This window comes from Eumetopias jubatus, unplaced genomic scaffold (assembly GCF_037043125.1).
Source record: "Eumetopias jubatus isolate StellerSeaLion01/CBP00866 unplaced genomic scaffold, mEumJub1_p1.0 scaffold_2, whole genome shotgun sequence".
In the NCBI taxonomy this organism is placed as follows: Eukaryota; Metazoa; Chordata; class Mammalia; order Carnivora; family Otariidae; genus Eumetopias; species Eumetopias jubatus.
In genome coordinates, this window is record NW_028274808.1 from 64,987,204 (window position 1) to 65,005,953 (window position 18,750).

Consider the following 18,750-nt stretch of genomic DNA (forward strand, 5'->3'; position numbering starts at 1 on the left):
GACTTGACATACTGTATATATATTGATGTATGTGTGTATACATGTATGTAAACATATATGAGTGTGTGTATACACATTTACACATGTGTGCACGCACACACACACATACACACACTCCAAAAGGATAAATTAGGAAATTGAGAAAAATCAGGACACACGAAAATAAGGGTAGAAAAATACTAAATCTGCAGAAATGCTTATATGGAGATTTCCTACAAACTTAATTTTCATAGGCACAGTGGCCAAAGCAAAAGAACAGGTTTCAGATGAGACACAACTTCTGTTAGTAATGAGGAATGACTAAGCAAAATTTCTTTCATGAGTCATTATAATGAGAACATTTCAATATAGTGAATGATGTCCTTGGCTCCCTGCATGTAATGAATATGTTCCACAGAGGTCCACTTCCTTTGACAACTGAGGGTTGGCAGAGGACAAGGTTAAGGTCATATTATAAAACTAGAGAGCTGCGTTAAGTGCTTAAAAGGATGGCTTCTCCAACTCCAAAACTCTAAGACACTCAGTATTTGTGGGGGAAAGAAATGTCATAGAAGCAAATTATCTGTATCCATTGGCAGCCTGCGCTTTTTCTTGATAAATAGCTCAAGATCCATTCATTCTTGTGTAACTGCTTAATTTCCCATGACATATAATAACTTGAACATTTGCAAGGATGATTTTTAAAATTATATCATGCTTGGTTTTATTTTGTTCTGTTTCATTTTCATTTTAGTCTTAAATAAAATGTGCTACTTATTACAAGAGCCTATTGATTTTATAAGAAATACAAAGATGGATCAACAAAGTCATGACTAATATTTTTTTTATCATTTTGCATGACCTACATACAATGTAGTGGAGAAGAGAAAATTTGGGGTAAAATGATCTGGAATTTGCTTAAAAGCCTCAAGAAGAATAGAAAAAAGAAAAAAAAAAGAGTATATGTTTCTTCTTTCTCACCACCTCCACCCACCTTCCCAAACACTGAGCTAAAGTGACCAAGTATAACCACAGGCTAATGCCACCCACTTAAAAGAGCATTTGTATCAATTCCCCACCTGATCTCAGAGTCACATCCTTCAGCATCCCTCGGGAGTCATCTTAGCCCAAATTCCACTCTGTGAAAAAATAAGACTCACAAATGTGTTTAGGTTTTATAGCCTCTTCATGCCTTTGCCAGTCGTAAGTTTGCATGCAGATTATTTTTCAATATATTTATCATAATGATATGCTGAGTAATATAGAGGGACTTTTTGAGCTCCATTTAGAACTATTTCATTTCTTTACTTTTTGTCAAGGCCATTAAGGAATCAAGTACAGAAATCAGCAAACTCTGTGGCTCACTAATATAATGTGAATATTCATTATGATATGAAATATATACACTTATGTTTCTAACATATATGTATATGTGCGTATATATGTAGTAGATATATAGTCTTCTATGACTGTCAAAGCTGTTATGATTACACTCAAGTAAAATGCTATTTTTGTGAAATCAAACTGAAGATATTATCAGTCTATATTCATCATGTACTTTTTTTAGAGGTGGGGGAGGGGCAGTGGGAGAGGGAGAAAGAGAGTCTTAAGCAAAGCTCCACCGCCCCCAGCGTGGAGCCCGGCATGGGGCTTGATCTCAAGACCGTAAGATTATGACCTGAGCCAAAATCAAGAGTCAGACGCTTAACTAACTGAGCCACCCAGGCAACCCCCTCACCATGTACTTCTTTAGAGAATAGCCACATTAAGATGCTATTTGAAAATTAAAATATAATTTGAAAATAAAAAGCAACTTTCCTTACAGTAACAATAAAGAGGTTTTTAAATATTAAGCCCAGAATTGTACCTTCTTTCATGCTCTATGCATCAAAAAGAAAGATACAATTTCCATCAATATGAAGAAAGCAGAGGAATGTTACTGTTGTTTCATGTTATATATCAGCTATAAATCATCAAAAACTGAAATAAACTGGGAGTTAGTCATGACAGCGATCGACTCTATTTTATTTATCTCACATCATGTTTAGTTCAACACCATACTTGAGGTTTTTACTTTTGCACTTGCATTTTTGCATTTCCATTTGCATTTTTTTACTTTTGTAGTTTGTGCATGAAAAAGGTTCTACTTTACCTTTCATCAAACTCTATGTTGAAGATATACATTTAACATTTTTTTATTGTTTTTGTCTTCAAATAAAGACAGCTGCTTCAGAGACATTTGAAAAGGCAAAGGGGAAGCAGCCTGGGTGGCTCAGTCAGTTAAGCATCTGCCTTTGGCTCAGGTCATGATCCTAGGGTCCTGGGATTAAGCCCCGTGTCAGGCTTCCTGCTCAGGGGGGAGCCTGCTCCTCTCTCGCTGTGCTCTCACTTGCTCTCTCTCTCTTTCTCTCTCGCTCTCATATAAATAAATCTTTGAAAAGGCAAACCGGGAAGGGAGATGCAAAATGATTGCATCTGGCGTACATAATTAATGAAATTCATTTATAGTGAGTGTGGAGGAAAAAATGATACCAATTTATCAGTTAGATTATTTCATAGGGAAAAACTCTGCTCAAAAAAAAAAAAAAAAGAAAGATCAAAAGGTGACGAAATTACAGGAATACAAAATGAAGGCCAGGCACTGAGAAAGACCCAATGGAGAGTGATGAGCATTGAGAAAGTTGAAACACATCCACAGGTGAACACAGCCACATCCACACAGGTGAAAATGCTAATGATGCAGCAGGAGAGACCTCTTTCAGTTCTAAGGAACTGAAGCAGAATTATCATACACCAAAATGGAATGTGTGAATATGCATACTTGAGTAGAGCAGAGATGTATACCATAGCTCTATGAAGTATCAAGTTTTATATATAGAAATTTAGATAATACAAGATATCTGTGGTGTTGGTATCGATGTCAGAGTGGAGGTGGGGCACAAACCATTCTTAACACTTTCTGTCCTTCCAGTGAATAAGTATACTGGGTACAGACTGCAGATGTTCACTGATAGGGTTAACACCTGCAAGTTTGTATTTCTGTTAACATATAAATGACAGCAAGTGGAAATCCTTTGGTTACTGCATAACTAAAATGTTACAAGGGCTACTCCTGGAGAGAGACAAATCAAAAAAACAGACTCTTAACTATAGAGAACTAACTGATGGTTACCAGAGGGGAGGTTGGATGGGGGAATGGGGGAAATAAGTGAAAGGGTTAAGAGTACACTTAACGGTGATGAGCACTGAGTAATGTATCGAATTGTTGAATCGCTATATTACACAACAGAGATTAATATAATACTTATGTTAACTACACTAGAATTAAAATTTAAAAACCTTAAAAAATGAAAAACAATTAAAGTAATGAGACTTTCAAGCTTTTTATAAGACATAGTGGGGGGAAGGCTGCTCCTAAACCTGGACAGGAAGGGAACAGGAAAACAATTCACATTTACTGATAAGACATAGCACTTTTCCAAAGTGTTCAAATATATAAGTCTATCAAGCATTCATGAATTTGTTAACTTACTAGGGAATGAGAAAAAGCAAGTGAAGTAGAATTGGAAAGTTATTCTTAGATCTTTATATTTTTGGTTTATTTTAATATTTCTTTTAGTGAGTATTATAGTAGTGGTGATTATTGTAAAGAAAATTAAAAATAGAGAAAACTATTCTAATTTAAACTTAATTACCTGCCTAGATATTCATTATTTAGATTTTGATGCATTTCCTTCTAATCTTTTTTATGCATATAATTTTTAATAGGATTATACTACGTTTTCAGTTATTTCTGTTAATGACAAGGTATAAAGTTCATACACATAACTTTTGGAAAAAAACTTATTTTTGTCTAAGCGGAAATTCTGTTCTATCAAGATTCTGAATGAATAAAAGTTTTTATGATTTTATTTTTATAAGATACTTTAATTTGGGTCCACAAAACTGTGCTTTATGTTCTATGATTGAGAAACAGATGGTTGGAACAATGAAGTGGTATAAGAATCATCCTGGACATACTACATACTAGGAAAATATGAATTAGAAAGAGGAAGTAAGAAACCACATTATTAGTTATATATTTGTCATTCTACTGCTAGGTGGAAAACTATATTGCAAATATAATTACTACTTGAGATAATTATGTGTTATTGGTAATTCTACTGCTATTTGGAAAAATACCTTCAAATATGATTATGCATTGAAATATCTCACATCCAGAATGTGAAACTACTTCCTTCTGTTTTTCAAAATGACTGTCCCATACAATGTAGCTAAGTTAAAAATTAAATCACAAACATGATGGTTTCTAAGTGGTACCTGTGATGACAAACAAATGTTCAGAGGCCCTGTAGATAGATGAATCTTGAACATCTGTCCCGAGAAGTTTTAATTAAAACCCTAAAGCCAGTTAGTCTGTCTTTTGCTCCCATTGTCCTGCAGTTCATCCCCACCTCCCTTACCCAACTTAGTGAAGTTTCACCAACTTTACTTGTATAGTATCTCTTGTTCTTCCTCCATTCTCCCAACTATTAGTCTGGTTCTTGTTCTTACTACTATTGATTTTGACTATTATAATATTCCCTTCTTTTTCTTTCAGATCTTTGAGGTAACAGAGCCAGATTAATCTCACTAATGCTCTTACTTTCTTACTCAAATTTTTTAGTGAGTTCCCATTCCAACTGAATACACTTAAAGCTATTTATGTGTGTGCCTGTGTGTGTGTGTGTGTGTGTGTGTGTGTATTGTGCCAACACACTTACTTGCCTGTTCAGAAGAATTTATATGCAGAAGCATATTTCTCATTCATTCAGTGCTTTCTTGGTTATCTGTAAAAATTACCTGTTCTGTCAATGATCCATGGCAACTTGAGAATTCCTTTGATGTAAGGCTCCGCCAGATAAGATTAATGAGTGGACAAAAAAATGGTTGAGAGTGAGGTTACAAGGATTCAGAGACTTAGCAATCACAAAGAAGTGCTATCACAAAATCAATTTGAATTAAGAATCTCTGCCACATGCATAAAAGAAAAAGACTGAACAGTTATAATGATTTTTCTGGTAGTTCTGTTATGATGTAAAGTCCAAAAGCCATACTCTGTATCTGACCAAATAGATTTCTTTGGTTATATCTAAACAGAAAGCAAATCAGTGTATATTATCTGTCCTTTTGTTTTCCTGTCCCATCAGTCAATGCATGCAGCTGATAACTTTAAGAATATCTCCTTAGGAGTATCTCTAGTTAAAAAAAAAAAAAAGAAGTATCTCTAGTTTAATTTTATCAATTTTACAAACAAGCCAAAAAGATCTCAAGGCTGACATAAAATGACTGTGACATGGGTGAGAATGTAGAGAAAATCGTTACATCGGTGTCCTCATTCAACATTTATTATCTATTTATTCACCTGTATGTCACCAAAATTGTAAGGTAGGATCTGAAAAGATAAATACTACGGGGGGAAATTGATTCTTTCACCCAGAAGTTAGATTGTACTCTGAGCTCACTAACAGAGTAAGGACAAAGCAGCAAAGTAATGGTTAACAGGGGAGGGATTATCCCGGAAGGGCAGAATCCATCTTTAGGTCTCTTCTGACTTGGCGGATTTGGACAGTTTGAGTGGATCCTACGACTAATGAGAAAGATCTCTTCCGTGGTTGGGTACACGTGGGGCTAGGACTCTTGGGGCTATCCATGTTAGGACGCAGGAGAGAAATCTGATATACTCCAAGATCCCAAAGAAACTTTGCAGAAAGTCCTCAAAGAGGACCTGGCCCCTCATGAGACTGAATCCATAGGCTGTGCAGGACAGACGAGTCCCTGTGAGAATCTTTGAACCCAGTCAGTGTTTAAACTCCTGGCATCAAGAGGGTCAAACCATCACCAGAGGTGACGGCAGCTGCAGGAAGAGAAATTCAGACGGAATCTTCCCAAGCCATTGCAGCTCACACAACCAAAATACCTATAAATTCAAGTAAGAACTGGCCTCCCTGCTTCCGTTATTGGCGCAGCAAGGTGATCATTGTCTTTCTCCACTGTTTTCCATCTGTGTGAAGAAAATGTGGCTGATGAGTTGCAACTTTATATCAGCTCCAGGATCAAGTCAGCAGCCAGGGACACTGTTATGTCATTGTCTTTGTGGTTGATCATTCCCTACAGCTCTGTGCAGACGGTCTGAGGTTTTGAACAAGTCAGTGATGACAAATTAGGGCATGAAATTAAACTCAGGAGGTCATGCTATGTACCAAGTTTTTCCAGGTTGAAGATATTCCTTTCAGAAAACAAAACACTTTAAAAAATCACTTGTGTGTGAAGAACTGTCACTCACCTGTGGATGTCAAAAAGATTGTCTAACAGATTCAGAATGACCGATCTTATGATTCCAAAAATTGTATTAGCTATCCACAGAATATTTTTATTCTTATGTCATAATTGTATTTTTAATTAGAGTTTTCAAGATCTTCTTAATCTCGGGCTGAATGGTAGGTAGCTTAAAGAAAATTTGAGAAATCTGATTTGTAAGTTTCTTTTAATTCCAAAAATGTATGCTGATTCCACATCAGTAAGAGTTGGTGGAAACATTTGATAGTAAGAATAATATTAAATAGTGTCCATCTTCTCTGCTTATTAAGTAAGAGTTACTTCTCCTTTCTATTTGCTTGACTTCCTCTGATGCTCAGATAGGATATAAAATTGGTTCACCTCAGTCTGGTTCCTCAAATGCAAATTAAAGAGTGCATGGTATATGTAAGGATCATACACTTCTCACTTTCATTGTAAGTGAATTTTCCAGAAACATAAACACAACACTGGTACTGGGTAACAAGTTCTGAGAATTGCCAAATCATCTCGCTAAGCTATCTCTTTTGATCTCTGCTCCATACATGTTTAAATAATAGCATTCCCAGTCCATTTCTGGTCCAGTAATTAGCCATCTTTACCCTGACTTTTTAACACTCTTCTCACTTAAATTACTCTTAGCATCATACTGTACAAAGAAAATCCTACCCCCCCAAAATTAATAAACCTAGAATTTATCTAGTTCCTAATACCAGAACTTAAATAGATGAAATAATTAACAAACAACAAAGACCAGATCTGTGTAGTATAGGATTTAAGAGCAATGAAATCTCAAGAAATGGAGGGAGCGTTGTAGGGAAAGAAGATCTAGAGCCTGTTTCATTAAGGGTGTGAGTCTTAGAATAGCTTAAATTTAGATGAGGTATTATCAAGAGAGGGCAGATATCACAGGTACGAGATCATATTTGAGGAAATTCCCAGAGGCAGATATTCCCAGAGTGCAATAGGTTGAGGAAATAACCATTTCACCATTGATTGAAAAAATATTATTTAACCTTTATCGATCACTTAATTTAATCTTAATAAACAATCCTATGAAGTGTAGACACTACTATCTTCTTACTTTATTGATAAGAACTTGAAAACACAAGAGATTAAGTTATTTAACAGACATCGATAGGCAGAACCATGATTCTAATGCTGATTGTACTTTTAACTACCACACCAGTGTTTCCCAACATTCTTCACATCATGACACGTGTAGAACATGATAACATTTCTAAATCAATGAGGGTTAATGGACAATACAGCCAGTACCCTTTACCTAGCCTCCAGGCTGATAGAAATCAAGATCTTGGCATGAGGGGAACTGATCTGTGGCAAAACCCACAGCTTATCAGGTGGCAAATGTTGTACCATGGTACTATATCTGTATGTTGGGAAGTAGTGCGAAATACAGCAGGAGAGGTAAGATAAATAAAAATTATGAAAAGTCATATGAAAGCCAGGTGAAGTCATTTGGATTCTATTTGACTGATGATAGAGTTCTTGAAGAGTAACAGTATTTTAAGAACCTCTGAATAACTGTGTTTTGAGAATGATTTGAAAAGAGCAACATCTTAAAGACAGTTCATGTATCTGTTGGCCAGTCAAAACTACTAGGAGATGGTAGTAAGAATGAGAAGAAAGAAGATGTGGAAACTGAGTCTCAAGTATATGGAAGGCTCCAAGATAAAGGCAAGCTGAGAATGGGATACTTATGGAATGGCATCTTGGGGAAGAAAAGCTAGTTTAAGAGACGGTGAGATGTAGGAAGCTTTAAGTGGGAAACCCCATTAATGGAGTTAGAGAACTAGCTGAAGTTTCTTGCTATCAGAGAGGCAGAGGTTGGTTTTGGAGATAAGTGTTTTAAAAACCACAAGCCTAGGAGTAATGCTGGAAGTTGAAGTACAAAACTCCCAAGACAAGCAGAGGGGAAATGCTGACAAAGAAATAGTGGCAGGAGGGAGGGAGTAGAAATCAGTCTGTGGGAAAGAAAAAATAATAGAATTGCAACATTAGAAAAGAACTTTGAGGTCATGTTTTTAATTACCCTTGCATGAGCTCCTTTTACACTATGCCTGCCATATAAATACCCTACTTATATCTGAGTACTTTCAATGATGGGAAATTTGCACTGTCCTGGGGTAACACATTCCATCTTTGGAAAGCTCTGGGTGTGTGTGTGTGTTTATTTTAGGGAAATTTGTTTCCTTTAACTTCTATTCATTGGATCTAGCTGTGGAACAGAACAAGATCAGCTACCATTTCATGCAACAGTTTTTCACATATCTAAACACAGCTGTCACGTAATTTCCCCTTCCTTGCTTTTTTCTCCCCCTCCAAAATGTGAAATATGGTAGTCAGTAGTTCTCTGTATTTGTCCCAAAATTACTGCACTCATATTTTATTTTTTATTTTTATAATTGATGTATTAACTATATTAGTTTCAGATGTACAACAATGATTTGATATCTGTATGTATTGTGAAATGATCACAATAAGTCTAGTTAACATCCTATGCTCATATTTTAAACGGTGTCCCTTTGACCTATAATTTTGAATTCATGGAAGAGACTTAGCCATGAATTCAGATCTTTTGAATTCTATATTATTTCCCTGTTATCTCTCACCATGATATCTCACCTACCAAATCTCACCTGTCATTTCTTACCTTCCCAGGCTCCAGAACCCTGACATCTTTGGTCTGTTCTCCATAAGTAGTCACTGTTTGATCCCTACAATCATCTTATATGCCCTTCTAATTCCACTTTTCCCAACTTTAAGGCTAGTAGTCACAAAAGCTACAAGGGGAAAAGTTTCAAGAAGGAGGGGTTAGTCTACAATAAAAAAAGAAAAAATCAGGAAAAATGAAGACTAGGAAAGGTTTTCAGACCTGACTGTAAGGAGGGTGTTGGGGCCTTAGCAGAAAACTAGTCTCAGTGGTGAGGTAGATATCCCGTTCTTATATCACAGTTCTTTGAGGTCCTACAAACTGAAATGCACACATGAAAAATTGAGTTTGCTTTTATAAAAACATGTAATGCATTGCATTTATTAACTAGCAGCAATTTTTGTTGATTTTATTGATCACATATATATTGGCAATAATACCTTTGGGATAGTATTTACATTTTGTAATATTTTCTCATATATCCTATTTGGGCCATACAATAGCCATGTAACATTTCAAAGATGTGAAAACCAACTGTCTGAAAACTTATCTGAGGCCACCCAATATAGAGATCTGAATATACTCCCTCACCTAGCTTTCCTTGAGACTTGTCTAACTTGACCAATGTGGGGATTCAAAAGTGTCAGTAGCTAACTCCCCTGAATGGAATCAGAATTCATGACCTTGGCCTTACAAGCATTGGCTCTAACCAACTTACCAAAGTAGCCTTTAAAAACAATTAGTGCAAGACTGTCGAATCACAGACCTGTACCTCTGAAACAAATAATACACTGTATGTTTAAAAAAAAAAAAAGGAAGAAGATAGCAGGAGGGGAAGAATGAAGGGGGGGAATCGGAGGGGGAGACAAACCTGAGAGACGATGGACTACTGAGAAACAAACTGAGGGTTCTAGAGGGGAGGGGGGTGGGGGATGGGTTAGCCTGGTGATGGGTATTAAAGAGGGCACGTTCCGCGTGGAGCACTGGGTGTTATACGCAAACAATGAATCATGGAACACCACATCAAAAACTAATGATGTACTGTATGGTGATTAACATAACATAATCAAAAAAAAAAAAAAGAGAGAAAAAAACCAAGCAATTGGTCCCAGTACAGCAAAAACAATGGCGTAGGTAAACAAAATTAATAGGAGTAGTAGTATCTTATCATCCCATGATAAAATTAACAAATATTTGCCTATAACGTGCCAGGTACTGCACTTTTTCAACTCCTTTAATCCTCATGACACCATAAGAGGTATTTTTAACCTCATTCACACATGAGTAAACTGAGAACGTCTCCAGTTTACTGGAGCAGAAAGCAAGCATGTGAGCCAGGATTTGGTTTGTTTGTGAATCTCAAACACCAAATAATTTCACATTTAAATTTTTTTTCCTGTGACAGTAGGGGGAAAAAAGGACAACAAAAAGGATACGGAGTCATCCATGAAGGATATGAGTGTGCTACACCTAGACAGCCTTTGTCCCATTTCGTCCCACTTTCAACATCTATTCTTCACCATTGTTGTAATTTCCAGTCTCTCAAACCCGTCCTCTCCCCATGATACATTAACCACAAGATGGCTTCACTCGCCTCCCAGCTCGGAGTCTAGACCTTATGACCAACTGTTTTCACAGTGTTCTTTGATGCATCAGAATCTTCACTCCTTTGTCCTTCTCATTTCTGACTTAAGTGATCTCACGATGCCTTAGATTGTGCTACCAGCTGTAGGCTTGCGCTCTGAGTGCTGAGCGCTGCTGACTCAAGGCAGTGTTAACAGCGTCCACTGTAAATTTGTGCTGTCTAATCTCACCAGGGACCTCACCACGGCTCCATGGTTCTAATATTCATGCTTGGATAATTTCCCATCACATGCTCCAAGTGGCTTTGCTAATTACTGACAGCCTTTCCAATACCTTAACCCCATGCCTCCCTGCCTTCTGTGGAGCAGACACATGGTCTGCTGTATTTCGCAAGATAAGAAGCCCCCTCCCCAGACCCAGCTCCTGCAATTCTCATGTCTCCTTCACTTACCCTTTTCCCTCTACATCTTGCTCACAGGAAAAAAGCATCTGTTTACCTCCCATGTATTTTTCCACCTGTCCAAAGATACTCCTCTGCTAAGTTCCTTTCCTCATACTTTCTTGATTTCTCAAGAGCCTTCATTTAACAGTGGGGCATTCTCTCGCCTATTTATTTTTTAAATTCACCTCTCTGTGGCACCTTCAGTTCTGCTTATGAACAAGCCCAGCTTTTCCCTGTTAAAAATAAAATGAAATGGAAATTAAAAATAAAATTCTCTCTAATCTGCTATTCTTTCACTGCTATGCTATTATTTCTCAAAAGGAAAGAGAAATTATATCTGTTCACTCATTTACTTGAGCATTAACTTCTCATCCACTTTCAGTATGGTTTCCACCCACATGGATTCTAATCATTTTTAGGTTAGGAAAGTTAATTCTGAGAATGAATGCCAAACTCCACAGCACGAGAATTAGTTTTGAGTAAAGATTAACATCCAAATTAAGCCATCACAAACATAGCTGTATCCATAATTATTGTGCTTAAAGATTATTTAGTTGGAGATGGGTATGGAGAAAAATGCAGGCACAAAAGTGAGGAAATAGATCAGAAAGATTTGCCAAGAGAAAAGGGGAAAAAAATGGGGTGCCTGACTGGCTCAATCAATAGAATGTGCGACTGTTGATCTCAGGATTGTGAGTTCAAGCCCCACATTGGGCATAGAACCTACTTTTTAAAAAAATGGGAAAGGCAAGGCAAGGCAAGGGGGAAAATGGCATGGAATATGGGAAGAAAGAGTTAAGAGGCTGTCTGAAAATTATAGGAATGACTGCCTTTAGGAGTTACATATCATAAGTGGACTTTGTTGCCACAGCTAACATGGATAACAAGCAAGGTCCTGGACATCTCTATGCATTCTGCAGACTGAGAGTCTCCCGTCTCCTCCCCAGCATCACAATATTGTTTCAGATTCTTAATATCTGGATTATTATAGTAGTTGTCCAAAAGGGGTATCTACTTCCAGATTCTGTTCTCTCCTTCTCAATTCACACTACATGCTGATACTGTTGTCTGATTTTCTTTGCATATAACAGGACTAAGAAAATGTGAATGAATGAATAAATGAATGAAAAAAATCCCAAAATTACATAATCACTATGACCCTCACAAAGATTTCTTTCTAGTGATAAATTACTAAAAGAAAAAAAACTTATGTAGAAAAAATATATTCTACCAGAGCCAAGAAGCCTTGACAAGGGAGGGGTGGGGAGCAGTGGAGGTCATTTTAAGATACATAAGTCCAAGACCAAACCAAACAAAAACCTATTTTTGTTAAAACTCAAACATTAAGGAAAGGACTTTAAGTATGTGCACACATGCACACACATATACACACACAAAATTTCCAGAATTTAATTTGCCTAATACTATTTGGTGGCCTGCTTTTCACTTTTCACTAGAAAGCTTGAAGTTATATGGAAGTAGAAGTTTATTCAATTCATAAATGGTGAAAGTCTCAATATATACTGAGTAGACTATAAGAAGCCAGTTAAAAGAGTAAAATGTCAAAAAATTTGTGAATTCAGCTTGTTCTTGTCAGTAGGTGATAAACACCAATGTCAATCACCAATAATTTTATAGAATCACTCAGTTCCCAAGCCTCAATTTTCCATAAGGTAAAAATGCATTGAAATTACAAATATTTTACAATGCAATTTTATTATTAAAATCATTTTCTCTACACAATTATTCTGTTGGAAAAAAACATGTATATTTTTATTACTGTGTTTTCATTTATCATTCAGCAATTGTGGGTAGTGTGAAATATATCAGCTTAAGAATTGTTTAATTCTTTTCATAATGGCATCATCACATTATTTTTTATTTCTAGTAGATATTTGAAGTTGTTATTTAACTCTTAAGTTCATGTAGAACAATCTCAACATGATTCGAAAAAGACTCTTGGGGTCCAACTCAAGTTGGATAATTTAGAAAAAAATTCAAAATGCTAAAATCATGTAAAAATAAATCTTGTGAAATGGGGATGAAAATGAACCAAGCTTTTGATTTTCCCTTTGGGAAATAACCGTAATTTTATGAAGAAATGAAATTGCTGGTGGTGTTTCAGGTAACAGTTTTAGCATAAATTTTTAAAAATGAATCTGTAAGATATAGGAAGTTGGACTACAATCAGTAAACTGTTCAGGTCAGGCTGAACCCAGTAATCAACAAGGTCTTTGTTTAAATCTGCTTATGAATAAATTACTTTTTTCATGTCAATAAAAAAAAAAATTAGAGCCTCAGAATCATCTTGAAGCTGTGCAGCATTTGATGTGATCTTTTTTTAGTAATAATTATCAGATGGCATTAATTGCAACTTTTTCTTTTTCAATTGAGAAGTATTGCCACTCTCCTTGCAGACTGTTCATGGATCAGCAGGTTTCAGTGACAGGCCAGGAAGGACTTTTGTTTTTATTGTGCACTTCTCTGTGTAACCTTTGTTTTATTGTTGTTGGTAATAGTCATATATTGTCTTTAACTCGGAATCACCATTTTTTTTAAGATTTGTTTCTTTATTTGAGGGGGAGGCGCACTCACATGTGAGGGGAGTGGTGGGGGGAGGGACAGAGGGAGAGGGAGAATCACAAGCAGACTCCCCGCTGAAAGCAGAGCCAGAGGTGGGGCCAACCTCAGGACCCTGAGATCATGACCCCAGATGAAACCAAGAGTCAGACACTTAACTGACTAAGCCACCCAGGCACCCCAGAATCACCGTATTTAAGGCGAGGGTAAGCAAATATTTCCTGTAAAGAGGCAGGTAGTAAATATGTTAGTCTCTGTGACCATATGGTCTTTGCAGCAACTCTCAATTCTGCAGTTACAGTGCAAACACAGCTCTAAACAATACATAAACAAATGTGCATGGGGCTGTTTCAATAAAACGTATTTACGAAAACATGCCACAGTAAGAATTGGGCCATAGTTTGATGACTCCTAACCTAAAGGAGTACTCTTTGTGTAGAGGCAGAGAGATTAGAGATTCAAGGACATAAGAAATATCAACCCCTCAGGCTATATAAATCATAAGGTTTCAATGGCTCCAAAAATAAATATTACAACCAAATGAAGTGCTACAGAAACCCAGATTTGCTTTCTCTGGTTGCTCTTATAATAAGTCATAGTTTGTTGATGAAACAATTCTTGTATTCAACAAACATCTACTGAACATCTATCAGGAGTCCAATTCTCTATTGGTAACAAGTGTGATACAAAGTACACTAAGCCCAGATTCCTAGGACCTACACATTATTTGGCGAGAGGAGATACTCTGGACTTTCATATTAGAATATGAATAGACTAGAATATGAACAATCGAATTCAGATAATTTTTAGTTTTTCCCCACCACGCCAGCCTTTTATATGTGGTCTTACATCTAACACTACTACTTCCTACCTCAGTCCAAGAGGGAAGAAGGACTCTGCTTTTGAACTTCCCTGTGCCCTCATCTCATCATATACACCCTAAGGACTTTAGAAGTCAGCGCTCCTTTCTGATTATATTATTTTTACTTAAGAAAAAGAGATTCAAAATACTGGTGTACTGTGTCATACTTCTTTATTTTGAGGTTAGGGAAGGGCTTGGTTTCAATTCCTGTATCTTACTGCAGTAACAATTAGAGCATTTCATTTCCCCTGAGGAGACAGCTAAGATAGACAAATATGTTTTAAAAAATCCATTCTTTAAAACTCATGCTTCTGGAGGATAGGGCATATAGACCTAAAAGGAAAGAGCAACAATTCAAACATTCTTTAAGCCTGCTACTACAACTCAACTCACAAAAGAAATTTTATAGATAATTTTTTTGAAATACACCATTCATACTTTTCAAGATTTCAAAAAATATTTCCAATCAAATTTATTAACAACTTCTAACAGCTAGGCAAATCACAAGAATTACTGAAGTGCTAAGAATTGAATTCATTATCTTGAGTTATGAAAATCTTATCTAATGAGGAAAGCAAATTCTTTCTTAAAATTTGTAAATGAGAATAATGAAGATTTCATAGACCACAGTCTATGACATTTGAATTCATAGTTATTCAGTAAAGTAGTTGAACTCTGAATTCTTTGGATGATGTAATAATTAACATTTTAAAAAATAGAATTTACTGTACTTGAACAACTTTATGAAATCAGTTATCTTTGTAACTTTTAAACAATGATGATTATTGACAGTTTGGGCCATTTGTTGTGACCAAATATGTGTGCGTCTTCCTAGGAAAATGTAGTATTTCCAACCTGAAATTTTCAATATTCACTTTATTCTTGTTAAAGAACATGTTAAAGGGGCGCCTGGGTGGCTCAGTTGGTTAAGCGGCTGCCTTCGGCTCAGGCCACGATCCTGGGGTCCCGGGATCAAGTCCCGCATCGGGCTCCCTGCTCGGCGGGGAGTCTGCTTCGCCCTCTGACCCTCCCCCCTCTCATGTGATCTCTCTCTCTCAAATAAATAAATAAATAAATAAATAAAATTAAAAAAAAGAACATGTTAAAATTTTTCATAATTCTTCCACATTGGTAGGATATAATAGGTACTAAATTATACACCATGCTTCTATAAAACTGTCATCACAATAAAACGATAACATTATCAGATTCAAACATTCCTTACAATGCCTATAAATCGCAACTTTTATATATGAATCAAGCTTATGCTTATAGACACTGACCTAGTAAACAGATTAAGCTGCGGATATGGCTCAATAGTTGTGCTGTTAAGGGCGCCTGAGTGGCTCAGTTGGTTAAGCGGCTGCCTTCGGCTCAGGTCATGATCCTGGAGTCCCAGGATCGAGTCCCGCATCGGGCTCCCTGCTCAGCAGGGAGTCTGCTTCTCCCTCTGACTCTCCCCCCTCTCATGCTCTCTCTATCTCATTGTCTCTCTCAAATAAATAAATAAAATCTTCTAAAAAAAAATAGTTGTGCTGTTAAAATCGCATTAGTATAGGAATGAAATGATAGTACATTTTTGAGGTACCAGTGTCTAACAGCTAATCACATGAATGTAAGTAGCAAGTGGAAGAAAATTATACTGAGCCTAGATTCCGTTCTAGATCAAGTTGGAGTGAAATGTGCATGCTTTCTAATTCTTAGGTTGCAGTTTCTGATGCAGTCTGGTATGAGCCAGGAAGGAAATCTACAGGTGAGAAATGTCCTCTGGGAGATCTCATCCTGACTGCTGTGTCCTTCCCCAGGATCTGTCACTGTGAAGGAGATGAAGAGAGCCCCCTCATCACACCCTGTCGCTGCACAGGCACCCTGCGCTTTGTCCACCAGTCCTGCCTCCACCAGTGGATCAAGAGCTCAGACACGCGCTGCTGTGAGCTCTGCAAGTATGACTTCATAATGGAGACTAAGCTCAAACCCCTCCGGAAGGTATGGTATCTGCAGGAATTGGTTTGAAAGAGAGCACTTGCAATGCAGGCATGTTTTAAAAATCCATTTCTTTCCCCAGTAGAATTTGGTAACATGCTAATATCCATGAAGAGTACGTGCCTTGTGTTGGGCTCAATATGTAAAAGAGCCAAGTGTTTGCAAATAATCCTTCATCTCCATTTTATGTTCTAGGGCCTCTGATTTTTATATCATTCTTCAAAATCAAAAAAAGGATGTGTGTGTGTGTGTATGATGTATGTGTTGATCATATACATCATCAATACATATATATATGTATTGATACTTATATATATGCAAAATAAATATGCTTGTAATTTGGTGTGAGAACATTATACTTACTGAGGTCAGTTCCCCGGAAGATTAGGATAATAGATTACATTAAATAATATGAACTCATCTAATTTCCTGAAAATCGGGCATTACGTAATAGAAGAGAATGTGTTCTTCTATAAGGTGTGAACTCTTTTTTGGGTTTGCCTTTATTTGAGAATTTGGTGTGATAATTCATAGAAATTAGAGTAGATAGAAAAAGTATTCTTTTCCATATTGTGCATCAAGCTGTAAGAGAGAGGAAAGTATATTTTTAACTACAAGCTTGATCTTCAAATTCCTCACTTATATTTTTCTAAAGAATGAAGGTAAGAATATGAGTCAAATATAGTTAGCATCGCACTCAAAGGGAGCAAAGATAACTTGTGAAGGATACAAATGAAAACAATGAACTTTATGTAATTCATGCCCTGTAGCTGGGGCCCTGGATTTTAGCATGTAACTTAGCTTTTTACCTAACTGCAGCCTTACATATACAGATGCCTCAATTTCCAAAGGAGAGTATGGAGACAGCAATTTAAATAATGATTCGGCCTAGAGCTGCTTTTTCATTTAAATTAAGTGCAAAGCAAAAGTGGATGAAAAGAACATTGCTTAGAAATAAGCACAATGAGCTCCAGGATGAGGAGAGATGTAAAGCAAACAAGAATATTCCAATAGGAATCTGATGGGTTGCTGGCCACTGCAATTCTTCGTTAATTCTGTAAATCATGGAGAGGGAGAATAGCATTCCTTGCTTTCACACAGCCTTGATTTTGAAAGTGTGCAAATGGTTTATAGATGTCAGAACTGATGTACAAAACGCCTTTGGGCTATGCATTGTTTTTTCTTAACATACGTCTTTTCTGTAACTTGAGTGACAAAAGGTGACGCTCTGTTCCTCTGGGTCCCAGAGCAATCAATGCCAGAAATAGAAATGGGCCGTTACTCTCTGCCCTTTGCTTCATCCACTGCACAGATGCTGTGTGATGTCTGGAGTAGCTAAATAACACATTGCGCTCTGTGATTCTGTAAATTTCTCTTCGTGCCCCTCAGGGACCTACAAATTGTTTCACAGTGTCTGTATATTTCTCCATGGGTTTTTTTTTTTTTTTTCAACTTCCATCTATATAAAAATGTTCATTTCAACTTTGTCGAATGTAATACTTCAGTTTGAGAGCAACAGTCTAGGATAATAAAATATTCAGATTTTCTCTTCTCCCTACTATCTATCCCTCCCCCATTTTTGTATAATAAGCAATACATGATGCTGTATGGAACTTGAAAAGTCTTATTCAACCTTCCGCTTTTGTGGAATCATCCCTTATAGACTACTTTGATCCTTTCTCAGTATTCCATCCCTGATAATTTATGACCCTATCATGAAATCGTTTCTTCTCAACTAACCTATTTATAAACCAGAGAAAGGCAGTGAATATGTCTATCTTTTTTAATCTTCTTAATAATGAATATGTTGTGACAACTTTGTGGGCACCTACTAGCTATCGATTAATGAAATACCCTACTTTCTTTTTAAAAAACATTTCTTTTGTCATAAATATTGATGAAAGACAGCATCTCAACATCCGTCATTTTTAATAGCATTTCTATATCTACAGAGGATGTTAGAATCTAATCCAGAGGTTGCTTCCTGACAGCCCACAGATGTGTTTTATTTGACCCGCAGGGCTTAACATTTGAAACAGTTGCCAGCAATTAGATATGTGCGTATTTCATGTAAATCCCACATATTTGTATTTGTTTGAAAATCACAGTATCTAGCTCTATTGGAACCACATTCCCATAGGACAACATCGAAGGGGTAGCTAGGTGGACCTAAGTGGTGACTAGCGCCTGTAAAAGGCTGTTTGCTTTCAAGTGCTCCACATTTCTCAGCCCTCCCTCCCTCTCTGATCCTGAGACCTTGTGCCATCCCCACTCATCTGAATGCCTTTGTCGCTCCAGAGTAGGGATCTG

At 36.8% G+C, this 18,750-nt stretch overlaps 1 protein-coding gene across 3 annotated transcripts in view; it reads left to right on the forward strand.

Moving 5' to 3' along the window:
- MARCHF1 (membrane associated ring-CH-type finger 1) overlaps nt 1-18,750 on the forward strand; it is a 471,309-nt gene that overhangs the window by 398,969 nt on the left and 53,590 nt on the right. For all 3 annotated transcript variants that reach the window (XM_088021014.1, XM_028104320.2, XM_028104319.2), the window contains one exon: nt 16,263-16,443. In XM_088021014.1, the coding sequence (XP_087877140.1) occupies nt 16,263-16,443 (181 nt within the window). The remainder of the gene's footprint in view (nt 1-16,262; nt 16,444-18,750) is intronic.